This window comes from Acanthochromis polyacanthus, chromosome 14 (genome assembly GCF_021347895.1).
Source record: "Acanthochromis polyacanthus isolate Apoly-LR-REF ecotype Palm Island chromosome 14, KAUST_Apoly_ChrSc, whole genome shotgun sequence".
In the NCBI taxonomy this organism is placed as follows: domain Eukaryota; kingdom Metazoa; phylum Chordata; class Actinopteri; family Pomacentridae; genus Acanthochromis; species Acanthochromis polyacanthus.
This window is the reverse complement of record NC_067126.1, coordinates 4681569-4703948: the sequence shown is the minus strand read 5'-3', so window position 1 is coordinate 4703948 and position 22380 is coordinate 4681569. Positions and strand designations below refer to the sequence as shown.

Sequence of the window (22380 nt, the reverse complement as noted above, 5' to 3'; positions counted from 1 at the left end):
GAGGTGTTTTCTTTACTAATAAAAGCTCATCCTGCCTGTTTTCTGGTTTTAGAAGTGTGTTTTCAGCGTATTTAAGTGATTATCTGACTCTGTGTGACATCAGCGATGATGAAACTCTGACATCATCACACATGTTGCTGACTGAAGCCATTTCTTCTACAGAGGTTTATTTAAAGCCTCTAAAACGGTTCCAGCCCCGGGACCAGAACAGGATTAAAAGTCACCTCGATGGCCATCTGGAACTGCTCGTGTTCCTTCTGCAGCTGCTCGGCCTCAGACAGAGAGCTGGCGTTCACCAGGCTGGCGTTCAGCATCGACTCCCCGTTACGGATCCAACCCAGCACCTGGAAGGGAGGACACAGGGGGGAATATCAGTACAGGAAATACCACAAAATACCACAAAATACAGGTTAATGTAGAGGTAATTATACCCCAGAAAATACACAGAAAATACCACAAAATACAAGCTAATGTCGAGATAATTCTACCACAGAAATACCACAAAAGAGGGGTTAGATGTAGAGATAATTCTAGCACAAAATACCACAAAATTTAGATGCAGAGATAAATAAGAACACCACTAAAAATAAATACCATTAAATGCTAGTAGGAAAACTAAACCAAATATTCATCACAAAAAGTGTGAAAACATTCACAAATACGGTCATTTTTTACTGTAACTTTATTTTTAAACAATTTAGGTTTATTTCACTCATTCTTTTGTTGTCAACGGTCTACTTTCTGTAATTTAAGAGAAACTCTGTAAGGTTTAAGCACAGAAAACCTTTCATTAATCACCTTTTAATCCATAATATGCAAACATTTTATTTCAAATAACAGTAAAATAGTAAAATTTACATTTTTACTTAAATATTAAGATTTAAAAAAAGAAAAGAACTGCTTTTTAATTCAATTAATCTCTGCATTTCTAAAATTCTAATACATTTATTCTATATAAAATAAATTAGTCATTTTAACTTAATTAATTTCATCATTTCTAGAATTTAAATCACATTTATTTCACATATAATAAATTAAAGTGATTTTATTTGAATTAATTTCTGCATTCTAGAATTCAACCCATACTTTTTTCATCTGTACTGAATGTGTTTGCAGCAGGTTGAGGCTTCACTCGTATATAAAGTCTTTGTTTTATTAGCAGGAAGCAATCAAAGTAATAAATTATTTATCTGCTTCCATCTGCAGCAGCAGCTTCAGTCTAAACACGACGTTTAAATTCACACCGCTGTTGTTGTTTTTCTCCACGTTTCTCCTGTTTTAGTGAAGCTCCTGATGGTGAACCTGCAGTGAGCTCACATCCTGCGCCACCAGTGTTATTATTATCATTATAACAATAATCATTTTTCTTCTTCTCATTGGGTCCAGGTTAGGGTTGGGTATCGAAATTCGGTTCTAAGTAGGAACCGAATCAAAAACGGCGGGTACCGGGTACCCATAAAAAATATTTACTTTCGGTTCTGCTTTTCGGTTCTTGGACGGACTTATAACCTTTTTTACAATGGCTGCGTGTCTGCCAGGAAACCTCAGCGAGAGGGCTCTGGGAGACCTGTCTGTTACGCTGATAGCGTGAATGTGCGACGTAGTCACGTAAAGGGGGGAAAAAAAACAACACCGGAGAAACTTTGCTAACTATGGACCACGGGAAACGCTCTAAAGTGTGGCTTCATTTTGAAAGGTAAAGAGATGAAAAAGGAAAGTGCAACATATGTCATAAGCTTACGAGCTGTAAGACAGGCTGCACGTCAAATTTGACGAAACATTTACGACTCCATGGCATCGAGCTGAAAGACTGTACAGTGTTTGATCTTCTGCAGACCGACACAGCCAGTGCTAATGTTGCTACAAGCAGCGTTAGCACCTTGCCAACAGCCCCAAAAGAGACACCGTTCACGTTGGCGAAAAGGAGGCTGACAAAAGAGAAAGCTGAGGAGTGTCACCGTGCAGTAACCAAGTTTGTAGTGAAAGGACTACATCCTTTCTCGGTCGTCGAGTCTCCGTTATTCAGGTAAGTTAAATAATGTAACGTCGCATATTTCCATCCTAAATCCTGTGGCAAAAATACATATTTTGTCTTGTGTAGGCTTATATTTCCCTGCAAACGTCAATGACATGCAAACTATAAAACGGTTGAATTTGTATAGAATTAAATCAAGACGAATTTATACAATAAAATAAACACAATACAGACATTGTGTATTCATTTGAAATATTTTCAGCTCATGTATTTGTGTATTTCTGCCTCTGCGACACTGTATTACTGATTTCTTAACAACAAAACAGTGTGATTTGGGTTGGAAATGGACGAGGCCTAAGTTTGTAGAATCAAATTTTCCTAAAGGTAAAGGAATAAAGTTACTTTAGTTAAATAAACTATTGACCTTCTATTTTTTTTTTACTATTTTGGAATCGTATTAAGGAATCGTTTGGCACCGGAATCGATAAGCAGAACCGGAATCGGATTCATAAAAATCCTAACGATACCCATCCCAAGTCCAGGTCACCTGCTTGACTTCGGCCTGCAGGTGGCGTAGCTGCAGACTCTGCTCCAGCCGGCTGTGGGTGTGCTGGGCGCTCAGCTCCACCTCCTGCTGCTTCTCATGAAGAAACTCCAGCAGCTCCTGAACCTGAGAGGCCAGATCCATGTCCTTCTCCCCGGTCAGCTCGATGCCTGAACACAGACACAGACAGAAGAATTTTAAAGGTTTTTATGTTTACAACCTGCAGCTTTTACTGATTATTTACTAGTAATTAGTGTCACTCGGCTAATTAACAGTCGTTTTACAGTTTTCCCCAGTTTAGTCCAGATGATATCCAGCAAAATCGCAGAGAAAAGGATTTATTTCCTCATTAATAGTTAAAAAAAAGGCCAAAACTGTCACTAATATCCGCATCACAGATCAGTATTTTTCATCTGTGATATTACCTGAAAATCACAGTAAAAACATTGGTTTACATTTAATAATAAAAATATATTTAAAAAGCATAAAAAGGCCAAAACTGCAAGTAGTGTCAAAATCAAAAGTGTGTCAATTATAAATCTGTAAAAAAAACAAAAAAAAAATGTCAACGGAAATAGTCAACATTTGACTGGAGATTGTTTTTATATTATAATATTTTTAATAATTTACACATTTTCCATGTTTAGTTAATAACAGATAATCATTGGTAAAATCACAGAAGAAAAATCATTATATACTTTTAATAACAAATATCGTTAATCACATAAAAATGGGCAAAACTGTAAAAATATAACTGCATTTTTTGTAATTTGTCATTAATTGAATTATTAATATCAATTATTAATTTGTTTTACAATGTTTTACCGTAAAATCACACTAAAACGGTTGTTATTTTATCTGTAATATTTTGCTCTACCTGTTGTCCTGTTTAGTTTAATTACAGACATGAAGCCTAATTAAAAATGTAAATAGTTCAACATCTATACCGACAGTCAATAGAAACTTTGAGGTATAAATGTAGGCAGAATTCTACTTGTAGGGGGGTTGTAATTATTCATTGTGGATTTACTGATGATCTAGTGCCCTGGTAGTTGAGATAATGATGAGTTGTCATTTTGTCATGATTCATTGCACATGGGTTGGTCACTTTGCAAAAGTGAACCAAATACACACCAAGCAACACTCAGTGAGTATCTGCACAATGTGAGAATGGGTTCTGAAGGCCTATATAAAGGCCCAAAAAAGGCCACCATTGTTAGTCCAGTGAACAGCATCATGCCGCGTCTATCACATGAACAACGTCTCCGGGCACTGGGTATGGTGGAGGCCGCTTTGAGCTACAGTGATGTAGCCAGGCGTATGGGCTGTTCCCAACCCACAATCAGAAGCCTGGTCCAAAGCATGCGCCGACGGATTGCTGCCTGCATCCAAGCAAATGGAGGCCATACTCGGTATTGACTGTTGTGACTTTGTGTTTGGCAGGTGCCGTTTTCTTTTGTGAAATGCTTTATTTTGAAATCATTCTTGAAACTTTAGATTTTTGTGTCTGTATGCCAATATGCTAAACAAATGATTCATATGAAGAAAATCCAGTTTTGGGCTTCAGAATAAAAATTATGTTGAAAAATATGGTCTCAAAGTTTCTATTGACTGTCAGTGTACATATATGAAGTCACCATTTTTTACAGTGTTTGTCACATCTGTGGACTTTTGGAAACACGTCGGACAGGTTGGTTCCAAGTTTGGCAGAATAAATAATCAACATTTCCCTCCATCCTGGACAGAACCACACCCCAGAATGTTCTTCTATTAATTAGTGAAACCATCAGAGTGGAGGCTGAAGAGATGAATCCCTGTGAGGCCAAACACTGCAGCAGACAGTCCTGACGATTATTTAACCTCATTCTGTCTCCGTCTCTGGTGTCACGTTTAGCATTTCTGCTGCTTCAGAGGACAGATGTGGATCCAGCTGGAAACGCTTTAGAGTCGATAAAAACGTGGAGTAATCGTCCCGTTAACGAGGATTTTACCTGAAGCCTGGACCTCCATGATGTACTGGTGCAGGTCTTGTCCCTGCTGCATCACTTCGTACGTCATGTTGTTCATGGCCGCCTTCCTCTCGGCGTGACGCTTCAGTCGCTGCTCGGCCAGACCGATATCCTCCGAGCCGCCAGAGGAGGCGCCGCTGCCTCCGCTGCTGCTGCCTGAACGTCCGGCGTCGCTCAGCTGACGAGATAAATCCTCGTTCCAGGCGTCCAACTCGGCCGTGACCTGGAAACAAGAACCAGGGTCAGGACTGGAGGTAAACAGAGCACTAAATCCATACTTTTCTGATTAGTTTGACACTTTTATGGCATAAAATGTTGATATTTGTAGAATTTTACATTAATAAATCAATTTTAAAACTCCCTGTTGACCCACTTCCAGCAGATTTGAGCGACAACATCTCTTTAACTATTATTACCACTTATCAGACACTTATAATGCAGCCTTGATGTCCCTCACTAGACAGCTTCCACCTAAAATCAGCACATTTGTAGACTCTGTCAGCAAAAACGAGGATCAATATTGGAGGGAGAGCTGGTGAAATTAAGCTTCCTGACTTGTTGCTCAGCTCAAAATCCATACATTTTTTACTATATTTCTACTTTTTAACGGCATAAAATGTAGATTTATTACAGTTTCTCTGCTTTCTACAGCAAAAAATGTTGATATTTGTGAAATGTTACCTTGATAAATCAATTAATTTCAGATATTCCCCACTGACCCACTTTCAACAAGTTTTGAACATCTCAGCTACCACTTATCAGACACTTATAATGCAGTCTTGACGTCCCTCGCTAGACCGATAAAATCATCAAATTTCTCAAAGAATTTCAGCTCAGCCATCTTAGATCTGCCTGAATTTTCTACAGCATGAAGTCTTGACATTTAAAAGGATATCTGTGAAATTTTAGCTTGATATGTCAAATAATTTCTGAGACAACATCTTTGAAAGTTGTCCGTTGCTACCCTATTTATCAGACACTTATAATGCAGACTTGACGTCCATCACCAGGAAAGTTCCACCTAAAATCAGAAAATTCTTCAAACTATTTCATCTCAACAATCTCACATTTGCCTGAATTTTTTACAGCATGAAATCTTAATAGTTCTAAAGATATTTGGGGAATTTCAGCTTGACATATCAAATACTTTCTGAGACAATTTGTTTTTTAAAAGTTGCCTGTCGATCCAATTTCAGCAGGCTTTTTTTCTTACACTCTGAACACCAATATCTGAAGAACTATTAAAGATTTAAAAAAAAGAAATTTTCTGTTTCTCATCATGTCATTGATTCAGAAGCTGCAATACTGGATAAAATGAACATTTCAATGTGCAAAAAACCTGCTGTAAGTAAGGCAACGAGCAATTTGTTTTGAAACTAGCTGGAAACATTTTAGTAGACACTTATAATGCAGTCTTGATGTCCTTCAACAGATGGCCTCCATCTAAAATCAGTAAATGTTGGACTCTGCCAGCAAAAAACAGGATCATGTGGAGGTAAAACAGTGTTCTCACTTGTTGCTCAGCTAAAAATTCCCACATTTCTTCTTCTTTTTCTCCTTTACATCCAATAAAACCTCTCAATCTACAGCGAAGCTACTCAAAATGATGCGTTCTCAGTTTGTTTTCTTTGCACAAGCTTTTTCTTCGAATCGACCACGTAAAATCTCTGACCTCAATGGTGTACTGCTCGAAGATGCGCAGCTGCAGGAAGATGTCCAGTTTGATCTTGCGTTCGTGGAACAGCTCCTCCATCTGGCCCTGGGCCTCGTCCAGCTGCTGCAGCACCCCCTGGATGTGAGCGATGGAACTGCAGTGTGGGGTCTTGTTGGTCGACATGGCGGCATCTCTGCAAAAAAAAATGTAAAAACCACACAAACACAGGGAAATATTTTAGCAAATTTATCAACAAACTGCAGCAAATCCAGAATTCCCGTCGCTGTAAAAGGAAAACAAAGAAGTTTCTCCAAATAAAGCCGTCATTTTGCTGTATTTCTCTGTTCAATATTGTAAAATCCAGTTGTGTGTCTAAATAAAACTGGAATAAATTGATTTTAAGGGTTTTTTTTATATGTATGAGTCTGTTTCTGTTTCTTACAATCAAACTGTGGTGCTTTTGTTCTACTAGCATCAGATTATGGATAAAATCTGTGCAACATTAAGACTTTTCTATCAGTATTTTGACTCATTACCCTTTACCCTTCATCTCTATGTCTGTCATTTATTTATTTGTCTGATCTTATTTTGCTTCATTTATCTAATGAAATGGAGTTTTATTTTAGGAGTGTTGCAGGAGCACTGGGAGCAGAGCATCACTGCACAATGAGACTCTTCAACATGGACTTAAAATTTTCTGATCACATCTCAAATATTACTTATTTCCACTTACCGGTACAAAACACAACAACAACAACAACAAAAAACTTGAAATACACATCTTTTTTGTATCATTCTCACCTCAAAGAAATGGTATGTATGTTGTTTAAATTGATGCTACAATTAGCATTCACAAAATGGATATAAACTGGCATGTATTAGTAATCTGCCCTGAATGTGACTTTTCAGTGACATTTTAAGTATTAATGCTCTCACTGGAGCCGCTGAGTAAATCCTCCCCTCTTTAATAACATTATAAATATTAATAAGAACCTGATGAGTACCTGAGCTGCTGAATTAGTTCCTCTCCTTCTTTAATCACGTTGAGCGTTGCCTCCAGCGTCGCCGTCTGCTGCTGCTGGAACTGTTGGATCAGAGTCTGGACCGAATCCACCGAGTCACAGCAGACGTCGTCCAGCAGCTGTTTCTGCAGCTCCTCCATCCACGACCACAGCTGGACAGATGTGATAATCCATTAGCTCAGAATGAAAACACTTTGTGACGAGTCTCTGTGGTTGAATTAAAACCGTCTCACCTCTTTGGTGTGGGTGTGGAAGGAGACCGACATGTCCAGCAGCAGCTTCCGGTGTTCGACCCGCCGGACGAAGTCCTGGATCCGGACCTCCAGGTGTCGGGCCGCCTTGTAGATTTCTTCCGGGTCACATTCTCCAGTCTGAGCCAGTTGTTCTGCTGCCTCCAGTAGCTTGTCTGCATTAGTGTATGTGTTCTGAAACAAAGACAATAAATAGTTTTTTGTTTGTTTGACCTACTCAATGCTAAACCTTCTGAATCTAAGGGTTTTGGGGATGTTTTTTTGTCCATTTGTGCAATATAATGTCCTGAATGTCCATGAAAACAGCCCAACCATGGCTAAAAGTTCAGTGAAGTCAAAAATGTTCAAACATTTTGGAAAAAAATTTACACATTATGTTACATTTTTAACAAATTTTGGATATTTTATGCAATTTTAGGTAGTCTTTTAAACGTTCTAGACAAATTTTACTGGCTGTTGCGGCTGCTTAAAGTAGTGTTAGCTGTTACAATAGCTTGGACTATACTTTAGCAGCTATATTAGCCAAAACAAGATGATGTTAGCTGTTATGTTAGCGTAAACAAGCTAAAATAAGTTTCGGTTCATTTTTAGCGCTATTTTAGCCTGATTAAGATTATGCTAGCTATTACCTTAGCCTAAACTAGACAATAGTTGCCATTTAAAACATTAGCTTAAAAAAGGTAAGAGTTGGCCAACTTTTTAGCCTAAACAAGATTATAATAGCTAGTACGGTAGCCTTAGGTAGGCTATCTTAGCCATTACATTAGCTTAGACAAGATTTTGGCAGCTACGTTAGCTGTTATGTTAGCCTAAACAACATAGGATTAAACTGTTACATAAGCTCAAATAAGATAAAGTTAGCCACTATCTTAGCCTACACAATATTATGCTAGCTAATATGGTAGACCATACAGACAATGTTCGCAATTACATTAGCCTAGACAAGGTGTTGTCAGGTACATTAACCTAGACCAAATAATGCTAGCTTTTACATTAGCCTAAACAATATAAAAATAAACTTATGTAAGCTCAAATAAAATAAAGCGAGCTGTTATTTTAGCCTAAACAAGATTATGTTAGCTAGTATAGTAGCATAAATTAAACAATGTGAGCCATTATATTAGTCTAAACAAGACTCTGGCAGCTACGTTAGACTAAAAGATGACAGAGCCACAAATGCTGTGAGTTGACACTACAATAGATTAAACAGGATGTTAGTAATCTATATAATGTACGATTGTTTTATGATAACGGATTAATTTTATGAAATTATTTCTGGGGTTTAAAATAATATCGCTCTACAATCATTCCTATTAGCTTTAACATTAGCATCCACATCTGTCTGTATCTGTTTCTCCAACACTGTACCTGGTTTAGTTTAATGATATTTATACTAGACAGGAATAACACACATATACATGTTGTAATATAATGGTAATTCTGTTGTTTTATCTGTTTTTTTTTTTTTTGTAAATTGGCAGCATTTCTTACTCCATCTCTTATAAAAAGGACTAAATCCTGTCTGAGCATTAAAGCTCCCAGCATTCATCGGGACAAACGGATTAGTGTCGGTCTCTGCTGGTAAATACAGCAGATGATCTGGAATATCTGACTTACTTCAGGAAACATATTAGGTCTGAGATGTTCTGCCCTACAAAAACAGTTATTCCAGGGTGGATGTTTCACATGTTGGAGGGATTAGTCTGAAGATAAAGGTTATAATTTACAAGAGATTATTGCGCTTTGCTGCATGACTGCGTTGGTTCAGTGTGAGGATTATAGCAGAGAGATGACAGAAAGCAAAAACCTGACTTTGAACACAGATTATTTAAATAACATAAAACTACTAGCACTGATGCTAATGCAGCTATTACATGCAGTGCTATAATGTCATACATCTTTGTGTTTTAAACACAGTAGGGCCAAAATGCAGATATTAGCCGCTACATTAGCCTAAACATAGCAATGCTACAGCTGCGTAATGTTAGCCACTGCGTTAGACTTAACAAAATAATGTCAAGATACATAACACGAGTGCTGCACATTGGTGTAGTGGTTAGCGCTTGCGCCTTGCAGCAAGAAGATCCCCGGTTCAAATGCCGGGGTGGGATCTTTCTGCATGGAGTTTGCATGTTCTCCCTGTGCATGCGTGGGTTTTCTCTGGGCACTCCGGCTTCCTCCTACAGTCCAAAAATATGCTGAGGTTAATTGATTATTCTAAATTGTCCGTAGGTGTGAATGTGAGTGTGATTGTTTGTCTGTATATGTAGCCCTGCGACAGACTGGTGACCTGTCCAGGGTGTCCCTGCCTTCAGCTGGGATAGGCTCCAGCACCCCCCGTGACCCTAGTGAGGATAAAGTGGTGTACAGAGGATGGATGGATGGATACATAACGCGAAACAGGATTATGATAGCCATAATGCTAGCCTAAACAACAAAACATTGCATGTTGCATTAGCTCAAATACGATAATGGTAGCAGCTATTTTAGCCTAAACAAGATAATGTTAGTTGTTATGTTAGTATGTTAGCCTAAACAAGATATTGCTAGCTGTTATATTAGCTTAATTAAGATGATATTAGCTGCTATGTTAGCCTAAACAAGATTGTAATGCCACTTATGTTTAAGTTGTTGCTATGTTAGGCTAAACAAAATGATGTTAGATGTAACATTAGCCTAAACAAGATGTTAGCAGTTACAGTAGCCCAAAGAAGATAACATTAGCTGTTACATCAGCCTTATCTGCTATATTAGCTTCAATAAGATAATGTTAGCTGTTATGTTAGCCTACACAAGATTACGTTGGCTGTTACTGTAGCCTAAACTCAATGATGTTACATTACATTAGCCTAGACAGGATAATATCAGCTAGATTAGCCTAAACAAAATAATGTTAGCTGTAGCATTAGCCTAAAGAAGATGTTAGTTGTGACACTAGCCCATGTTAGCTGTTGCACTAGCTTAAATAAGACAACATTACTTTTCATATTAGCTTAAATAAAATAATATTACCTGCTACAAGATTATGTTAGCTGTGACTGTAGCAAAATGTTAGCCATTACATTAGCCTTGACAAGATAATGTCAAGTCTAATGTTGACATTAGTATTATATTTTATCTAATGTTGGCTGCTACATTAGCCTAAATAAGTCAATGTTAGCATTTCTTTTAGCTTGAGCAGTATAACTTTGGCCTCTATGTCAGTACCAGCCTCCACAATAGCCTACAGAAACCTGAGTTACAAAGCATTTCTTTCTTTATTTATTTTTTTCAGCATTTCCAAGCACACTTAGATGTCTTAGTGACCCTTAAATCACCCTCCACCTGTTGCTAATAGGACTGGTAACGTAGCATCGACGCTCCCTGGAGGACTTTAACATTTCAGGCTGGATGATGAAGAGCTTAATGAGAGTTTCTGTTTGATGTTTGCTTCTAATAGATGAACATAATCAGGCGCAGATGAGGAAAGTTCAGTTTCACTCAGCAGTAATGATGGTTAAAGGATGCTAACATGGTGAGCAAACTCTCCCACATGTATGTGAGTAAACACGCTTCATATTCATGTATCTTAAGCGTGTGATGAAATTATTAATGTTAATAAATGGAGGATTTTAGCAACAAAACTGCAGAGGGAGAGTCTACAAGGTTAATCCTAATCCAGAGCGTAAACATCAGATTACACAACTACTCTTTATAGGATTAACACTCACTCTTTTATAGGATTATCCCTTCACTGAAACTCCATCGACCGGTGCGGTAAATGATTCGAGGATTCAAAAGAAAGAAGAAAAAAAGGAAAGTAGACGTTTTAAACTGCTCCGACAGATTCAATGATCCCAATCAGAAGATGCTGTTTGTCTTTGTGTTTCCATTGTAAAGTCACACAGCTATCCCAGCATTAACACAACTTTAATTAAATCAGACGACTTACAGCTTCAATAGAGGACGGCATCAAACACTCTCAGAGAATCATCTCCACTTCAAAGGCCTCCACAGACCAACCCAACGGTTTCAGCAGATCTAAGCAACGATGAGGAGCGTCAAGCCGAAGAACAGATGTTTGCATAAACTGAGGTTTGTGATCTGTTCGATACTGGACGCAGTGTTTGTTGTGGATTCTTCTCGTTAGAGGCTCTGTGGGCTAGAATGTAGTTGCTGTTGGGTTGCGTAAGCTGTCATCTGTTTCAACCTTCGCTGCATTCATTAGGATGCCGGTAGTCTGTACAAGACATTTTCTGCTGTATTTGCTGCAGTTTTTCTGATTAATAGGGTTCATTTGAGGCAGTTTTAGCTTCATTTAAGCTGTTATCCATTACAGAAACTTGTGCAACTGCAAGAAATGCCCCCCGAAGAGCCATGTTTAGGAGTAAAGGAAAACCTACACTAGTTTAGGTACAAGCAGCAACCTTCATAGGGCTGGAGAACAATAAAAATTCCAAAAACTGCAGTTCTATGAAGGTCCACTAGAGGATTCAAAAGTGATCCAACCCCCCATGTTAAAATGTCCGGGTTTTCAGCAGAAAAAAACATGTTTACAGTCCAGTGCAACAAACTGTTTTGGTCTCTTTAGCTAATTTCCTACTTTGTGAAAACTGCATTGGTGGTGAATTTTTGCAAAACAATTTTAATTAAATTAAGGTTAAATTTGTGCTTAATGAAGGGCATTGCTGCTGTTTTATTATAGTCCATGGCTTCAACCCCAACCACGCTCTAAATTTTTTGCTAATTTTTTAATTTTCAGACAGCTGAAGCTTTAAAATCGCTCTGTAGGAAACCTGTGGGTGATGTCATGGAGGATTTAAACATCTTTATGTACCGCTGGTGGTCGAGGATCATAATGGTGACCAAATCTAGAGACCAAACAGCAGTTTCACCGTTGAAAATAGAGAAGATTCACGTGGTTGTGCACCCTATATTCGTCCACCAGGGTCCGATTGTCAATGTAGAGTTCTACTATTGCATCCCGAGGAAAGTTTTTCGTCCCACCTGCCGCCTTCTTCCTCAAAATTCAATCCAAGTTGAAGAGATTGAAGGATTTTTAAACATTTACAGAGAAGGACTTCCAGGTTGCAGTGCTACAGGAACTCTGGGAGCAGAGCACCACTGCACAAGGAGAATGTTCTGACAGGAATGGTTTCTAAATTGGAATCACGAACTGGATTTAATTCTGATTTTGAACCTTTTGACTCACACCTCATATGGATTTGTTGAAATACACAGAAACTTGACAAACTAGAGCATACGAGTCTTTTTAAAATCTTTAAATCCACTTCAAAGACAACACTAAGTTTTTTTATGCCCCCTAAATGTTTTCATCACCACCAAACCTCCACTGTTCTGCTTCCTACATAAAACTGGAGCTACATTCCTAACTCTAACCCTACGTTTGGTTTAAATGGTGTTGTACAACAATTTTGAGCTGATTTTTTCCATAATATTCACATTTGGTGCTACATAAATGGAAGAAGAACTTCTATTCCCTTTCCGGATGGCAAAATTTCAGCGACTACGACCACAGAAACTGTGCAACCACCTGGAATGTTCCTTATGTTGTCATTTATTTTGTTGTTCACATTGTCAACAGTTTAGCTTGGATCCTTATCTGTTGTATGTTTTCCCTCCTTCACAATGTCTGCAGCTCTTTGCTCAGCTCAGACTGTTGAGAATTAAAACATCTCTACATAAACAAACCTGATTTGATGAAGAAGATCAGCAGCTTTTGGTTTTAACCAGCAGCTCTTAAAGTTGGAAATCTGACAAAGTTGTATAAAAAGTCTTTGCTCAGAAGCCTCATTTCTGCCCACAGATGTGTTCCTGTTGTGTTTTTTCTATTTTCCAGGCAGAACAGAGCCTCCAGAGTTTGACGGAGAGCAGTGCTGAGGCTGAGGCTGGATAACATCTCCTGCAGACCTTAGAGGAGACCATACATGGTTAGAACCGGCCTGAGTTCAGGCTTCCACCGGTCGCCACGGACGCCTCGGAAATTTGGGATTAATCAGGAAGATTACTTACAGATGTTTGCAAAAAAAAAAGAAAAGCGGATATTGATTAAAAAAAACAACCGAGTGGCTCCAGAAGAACCATAGCTCAGAGCTGGAGTTCAGACAGAAGAACCAGCTCCAGTTTTCAGGTAAAACTCACCTGAGCGACGTCCTCGAAGTCGTCGTGTCTCTTCTGCAGAGCTCGAGCTCGGTGCAGAGATTTACCAACTCCAGTGTGTTTGCTGAGGAAGGCCTCTCCGTGGTTTTCTATCCAGTCCATCACCTGGAGGAAGGAAACAGCTTCAGGTGAAGATCAGCAGCACAAAACCAACCAACCAATCCCTCAGACTTCATTAATTAACAAGCAAAAGAGGTGAAACAGGAACGATCTGAGGCAGAATGGAGGTCAGAGCAGCTTCAAACTGATCAGTTCTACTGGCTGTCAGTGCGTTTTTACATTTCAAGTTTTTTATACTATTTATGTTCATGTTTTTCATGTATTTTTACGTATATAAGACTGTCAAAATTACACTTTTTATACTGCATTTAATCAGTGAAAAAATGTAATTTTACAGATATTTGTCATTATTTTCAGAGTTTTTTAGTGCAGCTTGAAACTTTACAATATTCCAGCAATCTTTCTGATAAAACCACTGCCAGATTTCTGTTTTTTGTTTTCAGGATTTTTGTAAAATACAGAGTAAAGTATGACAGTACAAGTAGAGACAACTTGTTTGTTGATGTCGTCTTTTTCACCATTTAACAGTTTCTGAATGTCACAGTTTTTTACATTTTTAACATTTTATTTAGACAGTTTTTTACGTGTTTAACTTAAGTTTTCTGGCTTCCTTGCTGCTACATTTTTACCGTTTTATTTATTTATTTTTACATTCTCCAGTGTATTTTGTGTGTCTTACCTGCTGGACGTCCTGCTGAAAGACACACAGCTGCAGTCTCTGGTGCAGTCGGACCTTCCGGTGCTGCCAGATGTTCTCCAGACGCCGCTGATGGTGCAGAACCTCGTGGACCACGTCCAGGATGCAGTGGACCTGCTCAGAAACATTCACATGTTTAAGTCGCACGTGTTTAAATCGCACATGTTTAAATCATGCATGTTTATAACGGAATATGATGAGGTAGAAAGACACTGACTGCTTTGGAGTAGTTGGCCGTCGCTGTGAGAGACTCAGAGTTTCCTGGACTTAGAGGTCTCTGAAGGACGTCCAACAGCGCCTTACCATCCTGACTCACCTGGAAACAACACAGGTAGAAACAGGAAGTAGGTGAAGGACAAGAAGAAACAGGAAGTAGGTGAAGGACAGGTAGAAACAGGAAGTAGGTGAAGGACAGGTAGAAACAGGAAGTAGGTGAAGGACAGGTAGAAACAGGAAGTAGGTGGAGGACAGGTAGAAACAGGAAGCAGGTGAAGGACAGGTAGAAACAGGAAGTAGGTGAAGGACAGGTAGAAACAGGAAGTAGGTGAAGGACAAGTAGAAACAGGAAGGAAGAAACAGAACAGGGGTTTTCAGTTAATTATGTCACATTGGGTCATTTTTGTTTGTTTTTGGCCATACCTTTATCAAATTATACAAATTCTGGGATATTTTAAACCATTTTTAAGTGAGTTTGGACACTTGTCATATTGGACCATTTGTTCGTAATTTTGGACATATATTTATCACATTCTACACATTGTGGGATATTTTGAACCATTTCTTGGTCTTTTTCAACCATTTTTGGGACCAAATTATGTCACATTGGACATTTGTTAGTTATTTTGGACATATCTTTATCACATTGTACACTTTCTGGATAATTTGAACCATTTTGAGTCATTTTGGACACTTTTGTTTGTCATATTGGGCCATTATTAGTCATTTTGGTCATGTCTTTTCAAATTATACACATTCTGGGATATTTTGAACCATTTTTCAGTCAGTTTGGACATTTATTGCCATATTGGACCATTTTATGTCACTCAGGACAGTTTTTAAACTCACTGTGGATACCTAACCATCAAACTGAATTGACTTGCAATCACTACAATCAACTGTTCAAGCAATGTTCTCTTCTGGAATCAGAATTTGGGAGCCGGTACTTGATGCCCAACTTTAATCCTACGTGACAAACATTTAGAATGGAGAATAAATGGAGAAAGCTCAGTTTTGTGATCAAAAACAGATAATATCATCGGTTTAAAGCATCAACATTTTAGATTTATTTCTTTTTGAGCTTCTGGCTCTGTATCCCATAATACTTGGTATATCCAGTTTCTAGGTTTACCTCGGTGTAGGCCTGGGTCACCTGCTCATACAGACTCTGGTGTCGGTGGATGGCGATCTCCAGCTCCTGCATCTCAGACGGTAAACCTCCTTCACTGCAGACCTTACACCAGGCCTCCACCTCCGACAGGAACTGAACAACACAACATTTAACAACAGTCAACAACATTCAACAATGTTCAACAACATTCAACAACATTCAGCAACATTCAAGAACGTTCAACATTCAACAACATTCATCAATGTTCAACGACGTTCCACAACATTACATCTGGTAGTTTCTGATTAACAGGAAGCTTTAGATCTTTGTGTATTTTCATTAATACAGAATCTTTGTTCATGCCAGCAGCTTTTATAGATGATCATTGTGTGTTTCTTTGGGACAGTTTTGTGTTTTGTTGTGTTGGTTGTGTGTCTTTGTTGTTGTGTTGCGTCTGTGCTGTCTTGTATGTCTTTATGGTCATTGTGTGTTTAATTGGGACAGTTGTGTGTCTCGTGGTCGCTTTGTGTCTCTTTGTGTTTTTTGTGTGTCTCTGTTGTGGTTTTGTGTCATTTTGTGTTGATTTTGTGTTTTTGTAGACATTTTGTGTTGTTTGGTCATTTTGTTTCTCTCTGTGTTTATTTTGTGCCTCGTTGTGGTTCTTTTGTGTCTTTGTGGTTGTTTCAAGTCTTCTTCCTGTCCTTGTATGTCCCCGTGGTTGTTTTGTGGTTTTTTGTGGTCACTGTTGGTCATTGTGTGTCTTATTATGGTAGCTTTGTTCATTTTTTGTAGCTGTTTTGTGTAATTTTCTCGTGTATTTACGTCTTTGTGGTCATTTTGTGTCTCTGTGTTGAGTTTTAGTTTTGTTGGCTACAGCACTAATGATGAATGCATTGTTGTTATATATTTCAAAATATCTTCTCATCTCTGCTCTAACATTTATCTTCTCTGTGGTGCTGCCAGGTTTCATTCTCCTGTTCATCTCGACATCTTTTGGTTTTCCTGTTTCTCTCCAGGCTTCATCCAGCCTCTACTTCCTCTGCTTCCTCTTTCATCTCCAACACTCGTAGTTAATGTCAGCAGCTCAGCAGGAATCAAACAAAACCCATCTGTTGCCATGTCAACCCTGCAGAATCAGCAGCGCAGCGGTTTGATCCATTAAATACAATCAGACGACTGAAAATGTTATAGTCTGGACAAGAGTCACTGCTGAGAGAATCAGACCAGAGCAACAGCCAATCAGCAGCCAGCAGGAAGTTAAACTATTTATTATTATATTATTAGAATAATGTCTGAACAACCAGCGATGGTTCACTGACTGTTTGTGGTTGTTTTAAGTCTCTTTGTGTTAGTTGTGTGTTTCTGTGGTTATTTTAAGCCTTTTTGTAGTTGTTTTGTTTGTCTTTGTGGTCATTTTGTGTCTTTGAGGTCATTTTGTGTCTGTTTGTAGTTGTTTTGTGTCTGTTTTTGGTCATTTTATGTCTATTTGTGGTCATTTTGTGTATATTTATCATTATTTTGTGTCTTTATGGTCATATTCGGTCTTTTTCTAGTTGCTTTGTGTCTCTTTGTGGTCATTTTGTGTCTCTTTGTGGCCATTTTGCAATGATTTATCATTATTTTGTATCTCTGATCATTTTGGGTCTTTTCGTAGTTGTTTTGTGTCTCTTGTAGTCATTTTGTGTTTCTGTGGTTGTTTTGTGTCGCTTTGTGGTCACTGTGGTCTATTTGTGGTCATTTGTGTCTCTTTGTCTTTATTTGTTCATTTGTAATCATTTTCTGTCTATTTGTGGTAATGTTATGCGTTTTTATAGTTGTTTTGTGTGACTTTGGAGTTGATTTGTGTCCATTTATAATAATAATAATGGTTACATTTATATAGCGCTTTTCAAGACACCCAAAGCGCTTTACAATGAATCCATTATTATTCATTCGCTCACACATTCTCACTCTGGTGGTGGTAAGCTACATTCGTAGCCACAGCTGCCCTGGGGCAGACTGATGGAAGCGTGGCTGCCAATCCACTCCTATGGCCCCTCCGACCACCACCAACATTCACACACCAGTGTGAGAGCAGCACTGGAGGCAAGGCAGGTAAAGTGTCTTGCCCAAGGACACAACAGCACATGACTAGGCGAGAGCGGGAATCGAACCGCCGACCCTTCAATTATTGGACGACCCGCTCTATAGTAACAGCCCCCCATTTATAGTAATTTTGGGTCTGTTTGTGGTCGCTTTGTGTGTCTTTGTGGTCATTTTGCGTCTATGATCAGTTTGTGTCTTTGCAGTCTGTTTGCGTCTCACCTGTTCTGCCTTCTGGTGAAAGACCGACGACATTGCTAAGATGGTAGATCGCTCGTCCAGCGCGGCAGCGAAGCTTTTCCAGTCCTGATCCAGCTGACTTGAGATTTGTTTGATCTGCGTGGAGGCGTAATGTCCGGCTTCGGCCAGTCGACTCGCCACCGACATGATCCGGTTGATGTTCACGTAGGCGTTCTGGAGGAACCACGAAGACAAGAAGTTAGTCTGGTGGATCTACACATGTTAGCTAAAGTCCATGTTTATCATGAAAGTTTTTGGTCTCCAATGGCTCCTAGAATTTCTGATGATCCACAGGTTCTTGATGGTTTAAGTCAGGACTTTGGGGAGACAAATCTAGAACCTTCATTCTATCCTGATTGAACCATTTCTTTACCACGTCTGATGTGTGTTTGGACTCATTGTCTGGTTGAAACATCCAACTGTGTCCAAGATCAACCTTCTGCCGATGGTTTTAGGTTTTCCTGAAGAATGTGAAGGTAATCCTCCTTCTTCATTATTCCATTTATTTTGTGGAAAGCTCCAGTTCCACAGAGCATGATACTGCCACCACCAGGTTTGGTGTCACTGAGGTTAAAAAAAGATCCGCCCAAGACAGTCTGAAACCAGTCGTAAAAAAGGCAAAAACCAGGACCAACATCAAACCTAAATCAGTCCAAAAACATGTTCAGAACCAGTCAGAATACAGTCTGAAATCGGTCCTAAAGAAGTGAAAAACCAGTACAAAATTTAGACCAAAACCAAACTTAAACTACTCCTAAAAAAAGTCCAAGACCTAAACCAGACGTCATCCAGGACCAGATCCAGAGTAAAATAAATCCTAAACCAACTTTAAATCACATCCAAAACCAGGAGAACCAAGACTGAAACCAAACATAAACCAGTCCCAAGAAAGTCCAGAACCAGTCCAACATCCAGTCTGAAAACAGTCCAGAAGCTCTTCTAGAAAGCCCCAGAGCATGATACTGCCACCTCCATGCTTGATGGTAGGTTTGGTGTTCTTGGGGTTAAAGGCCTCACCTTGCCTCCTCCAAACAGATTTCTGATAAGTTTTTGTTCCATCTGAACCCCAAAGTGTTTCTAATGGTTCTATTTAAACTGGATCAGAGCAGTCAGCAGCTGTAGTCGACTGGAATCACTCAGGAGAAGTTCAGAGGACATGGAACTAAGAACATTAGATTAACACAATAAATAATAATAAATAAATAATAAATCTATCAAAGAACCAAAATACAAGATTGTTTTTGTGTTTCAATGATTCCATAATAGAAAATTCAGAGTTTTAGGACTCATAAGAAAGTCAAGACTGTAGAGATAAACATGGTCTTTACTAGTGGACGTAAGCTTCAGTTCATGACTGTACAGCGTTAGACTTAGCATTGTTGGTACCATGGAGTTCATGGCGAAGTGGTTGTGTTGCGTCTGCAGCTCCACAGCATGTTGGTATCCTCGACCAATCTCAGTGTGGCTCTGAAGGAAAACCTCCTTGTTGTGGCTGATCCAGTCGAACATCTGCAAACATCAAACAGCAGCATGAAGAACATCTCACACTGTAGATTTAAGGATTTACATTTTGAAAGTTCAACCTGAAGTCAGAGAACAGAGGAGAAAAAGCAGGTAAAGCAGGAAGTCCGGTTATTGCAGAATCTTAAACAGGTCATGTGGAACATATTTGAGTAATTTTGGTAGGGCTGGACCCGAATATCCAAACATCTGAATATTCCTTCGTGACGGTGGTATCCGAATATATATTTTGACCACATTTTATGTCATTTTGGCCCATATATTAATCATTCTGGAACAACTTGAGTCATACTGGACAACTTTTGAGTCATTTTGAACAAAATCTTAAGTTACTTTGGATGGGTTTTTTTTACAGAGTTTTAGACCACTTTAAATAAAAACCAGTCAAATTGAAGATCCTCAGGTGTGGCTTCTTTTTTTAAATTTGGTGAATCGGGGTGGAATTACCCCAATATCTGCAATATCAGAGTCCCAGCTGTCACAATAAACTTTGTTTGTCTTTATTTGTATAAAACATTTACAATAAACTAAAGAAACTTGACTTTCAATTTGTTTTTTTGTGGTTGAAACTACTTGGAATGAACCTTCATGGTTGAATAAAGTGAAAAAACCCAAGAAGAATCCTTTAATTGACCTGAACTCTGCTAACGTTAAGCTTGTTTGAAGCCAAAACATGTGAATCAATGATTTATTTTGAAAAGCTGCTGAGTAAAACGTGGTCAAACCATTCCGTCAACCTTCGCGCTCGTTTGAATCGATGTTTTCGGGTCGAGGTCGGTTAGCGGTCGCCGTGTGGTTGCCATGGTGACGGCAGCAGGTTTTTTTTCCAGAGTTTGGAGCTTTTCTTCCCCACAGAGCCTCAGAACGACACCGATGTGGACAGAACTGTTGTTTTCTGTCTGTTTGGTTCCCAGTAAATATTTACTGAAGATTTTTGACCGAGAGTCTGAACCAACAACAACAACGAAGACCAGAAAACACCAGCAGATCTGACAAACAGGTTCAGATCCTCCAGTATATCTGCTGGTTTCACCTTCAGACGCCTTATCTGGGACTTCTTCTATCATTCTGGACACGTTTCAAGTCATTCTGAGAGAATTTTTAATCATTCTGGACAAGTTCTGACTCATTTGCTACAGAATCTGAAGTTATTTTGGGCATTTGTTGTCATTTTAGATGATTTTTGAGTCATTCTGAACCATTTAAAAGTCATTTACCATCAGTTTTAAGCTACTTTAGATATTTTAAAAATAATTTTGGACACATTTCAAGTCATTTTGGAAATATTTTTAATTGTTTCAAGCATTTTTTGGTCATTTTGGGTGATTTGAGTTGTACTTAAGTTTTTAGTCATTATGAACTCAGGTATTTTGGACATTTGTTGTCGTCTTAAACCATTTTTGAGTGATTTTGAGCATCCTTTATCTAATTCAGGACAATTTGTGAGTCATCTTGGACCAATTTTAACTATTCTGGGCATTTTGAGGTAATTTCAGGCGTTGGACAGTAATTTTGGACAACTCTTATGAAATTTTAAACAGGTTTTGAGTCATTGTGAACAATTTTAAAGTTATCTAGGATCAATTTTAAGCTACTTTTCGGGCAATTTTAGACAGATTTAACTAATTTTTTTTTAAAATTTATTATTTCAAGCATTTTTTGGTTATTTTGGAACATTTTTGTGTTGTAATGGACACTTCTTGAGTCATTTTGGACCAATTTGAAGTATTCTGGGCATTTTTAAGTAGTTTTAGGTCATTTTGAGTCATTTCTGAGTGGACACGTTTAAATTCATTATGAACAAAATCTTAAGTTACTTCTGACATTTCTTGTCTTTCTTTGGAGTCATTTCAAGATGTTTTGGGATAAAGAAATGTGCAGCTCTACTAAATCTGGCAGTAAAGCAGCAGAACAACAGTAAACGTCTTCAGTGAACCTTTAAAGCCTTTAAAGCAGAGCTGAAAGGGTTCAACTTTGAGTCTGCACATGACACAAGCTGCTGTTTCCATATAAAGCCGTCTGGAATGAAGCAGGAATAGTGATGTTGTTGTTGTAAACACGCTGGTATGTTAATGATGAACGGAATCCAAACATTCGCTCACGACCGCAGCTAATCAGCGAGTGAAGCAACGATTCCAGGAAACGGCGACGAATGACCTTAAAGTCAGACAATGAAATAAAAACTGTCCTGGAGGAGTTCAGGAACCAGGACGAGAACGTAAAGAATCATCTGATCTAAAAATAAAGGTTTTATTCAGGATTAAAGACAGTTTCCACCAAGGCTCCTTCACAATAAAAGCCTCATTTGCTGTCAAGTGTTGAGTTTGTCCAACTTTTAACTTGAAATTTAGATTTTTACAACTTTATTTTATTCCTATTATCCCTTTAAAGCTTGTTTTCTGACCAAGTTCAAGTCATTTTGAATTAATATTAAGTCATTCTGGATATTTATTTGGTCATTTTGGACTGGTTTAGAGACATTCTGGATCCATTTTTAAATCATTTTGGACAAATTTCAAGTCATTGAACAGGTATGGAGCCATTTTGGAGAAGTTTTGATATCAATTCTTTACATGTTTTATGTTGTTTTAGACCCATCTAAGTATTTTTGGACAAATTTAGACTCATTTTCAACCCATTTTAAGTAATTCTGGACAAATTTCTAGTCGTATTTTACATTTTTCAGACATTTTAGACAGATTCAGTCACTAAATAGGTTTGGAGCCATTTCGGACAAGTTTTAAGATCATTTTTTGCATATTTTATGTTATTTTAGACCCATTTTAAGTAATTTTGGAAAATTTTGGAGTCATTTTGTACTTTGTTAAGACATCTTCGA

At 38.4% G+C, this 22380-nt stretch overlaps 1 protein-coding gene and 1 long non-coding RNA gene across 5 annotated transcripts in view; one reads left to right on the top strand and one right to left on the bottom strand.

Annotated features, from left to right (window-relative positions):
• kalrna (kalirin RhoGEF kinase a) overlaps positions 1 to 22380 on the bottom strand; it is a 150294-nt gene that overhangs the window by 84533 nt on the left and 43381 nt on the right. For 3 of the 4 annotated variants that reach the window (XM_051959461.1, XM_051959462.1, XM_051959460.1), the window contains exons 9-20: positions 19407 to 19529; positions 18003 to 18194; positions 15720 to 15851; positions 14589 to 14687; positions 14354 to 14485; positions 13597 to 13719; positions 7438 to 7629; positions 7187 to 7356; positions 6201 to 6375; positions 4511 to 4751; positions 2523 to 2689; positions 225 to 344 (exon numbers count right to left, since the gene is read on the bottom strand). In XM_051959461.1, coding sequence (XP_051815421.1) covers positions 225 to 344; positions 2523 to 2689; positions 4511 to 4751; positions 6201 to 6375; positions 7187 to 7356; positions 7438 to 7629; positions 13597 to 13719; positions 14354 to 14485; positions 14589 to 14687; positions 15720 to 15851; positions 18003 to 18194; positions 19407 to 19529 — 1866 coding nt within the window. Of the gene's footprint in view, positions 1 to 224; positions 345 to 2522; positions 2690 to 4510; positions 4752 to 6200; positions 6376 to 7186; positions 7357 to 7437; positions 7630 to 11165; positions 12506 to 13596; positions 13720 to 14353; positions 14486 to 14588; positions 14688 to 15719; positions 15852 to 18002; positions 18195 to 19406; positions 19530 to 22380 lie in introns of those variants that run through there. The other variant, XM_051959463.1, reaches the window with a different exon arrangement.
• On the top strand, positions 1090 to 2656 carry LOC127537297 (uncharacterized). The gene is made up of 2 exons (XR_007946890.1): positions 1090 to 2026; positions 2438 to 2656. It is a non-coding gene; the product is annotated as an uncharacterized LOC127537297 (long non-coding RNA).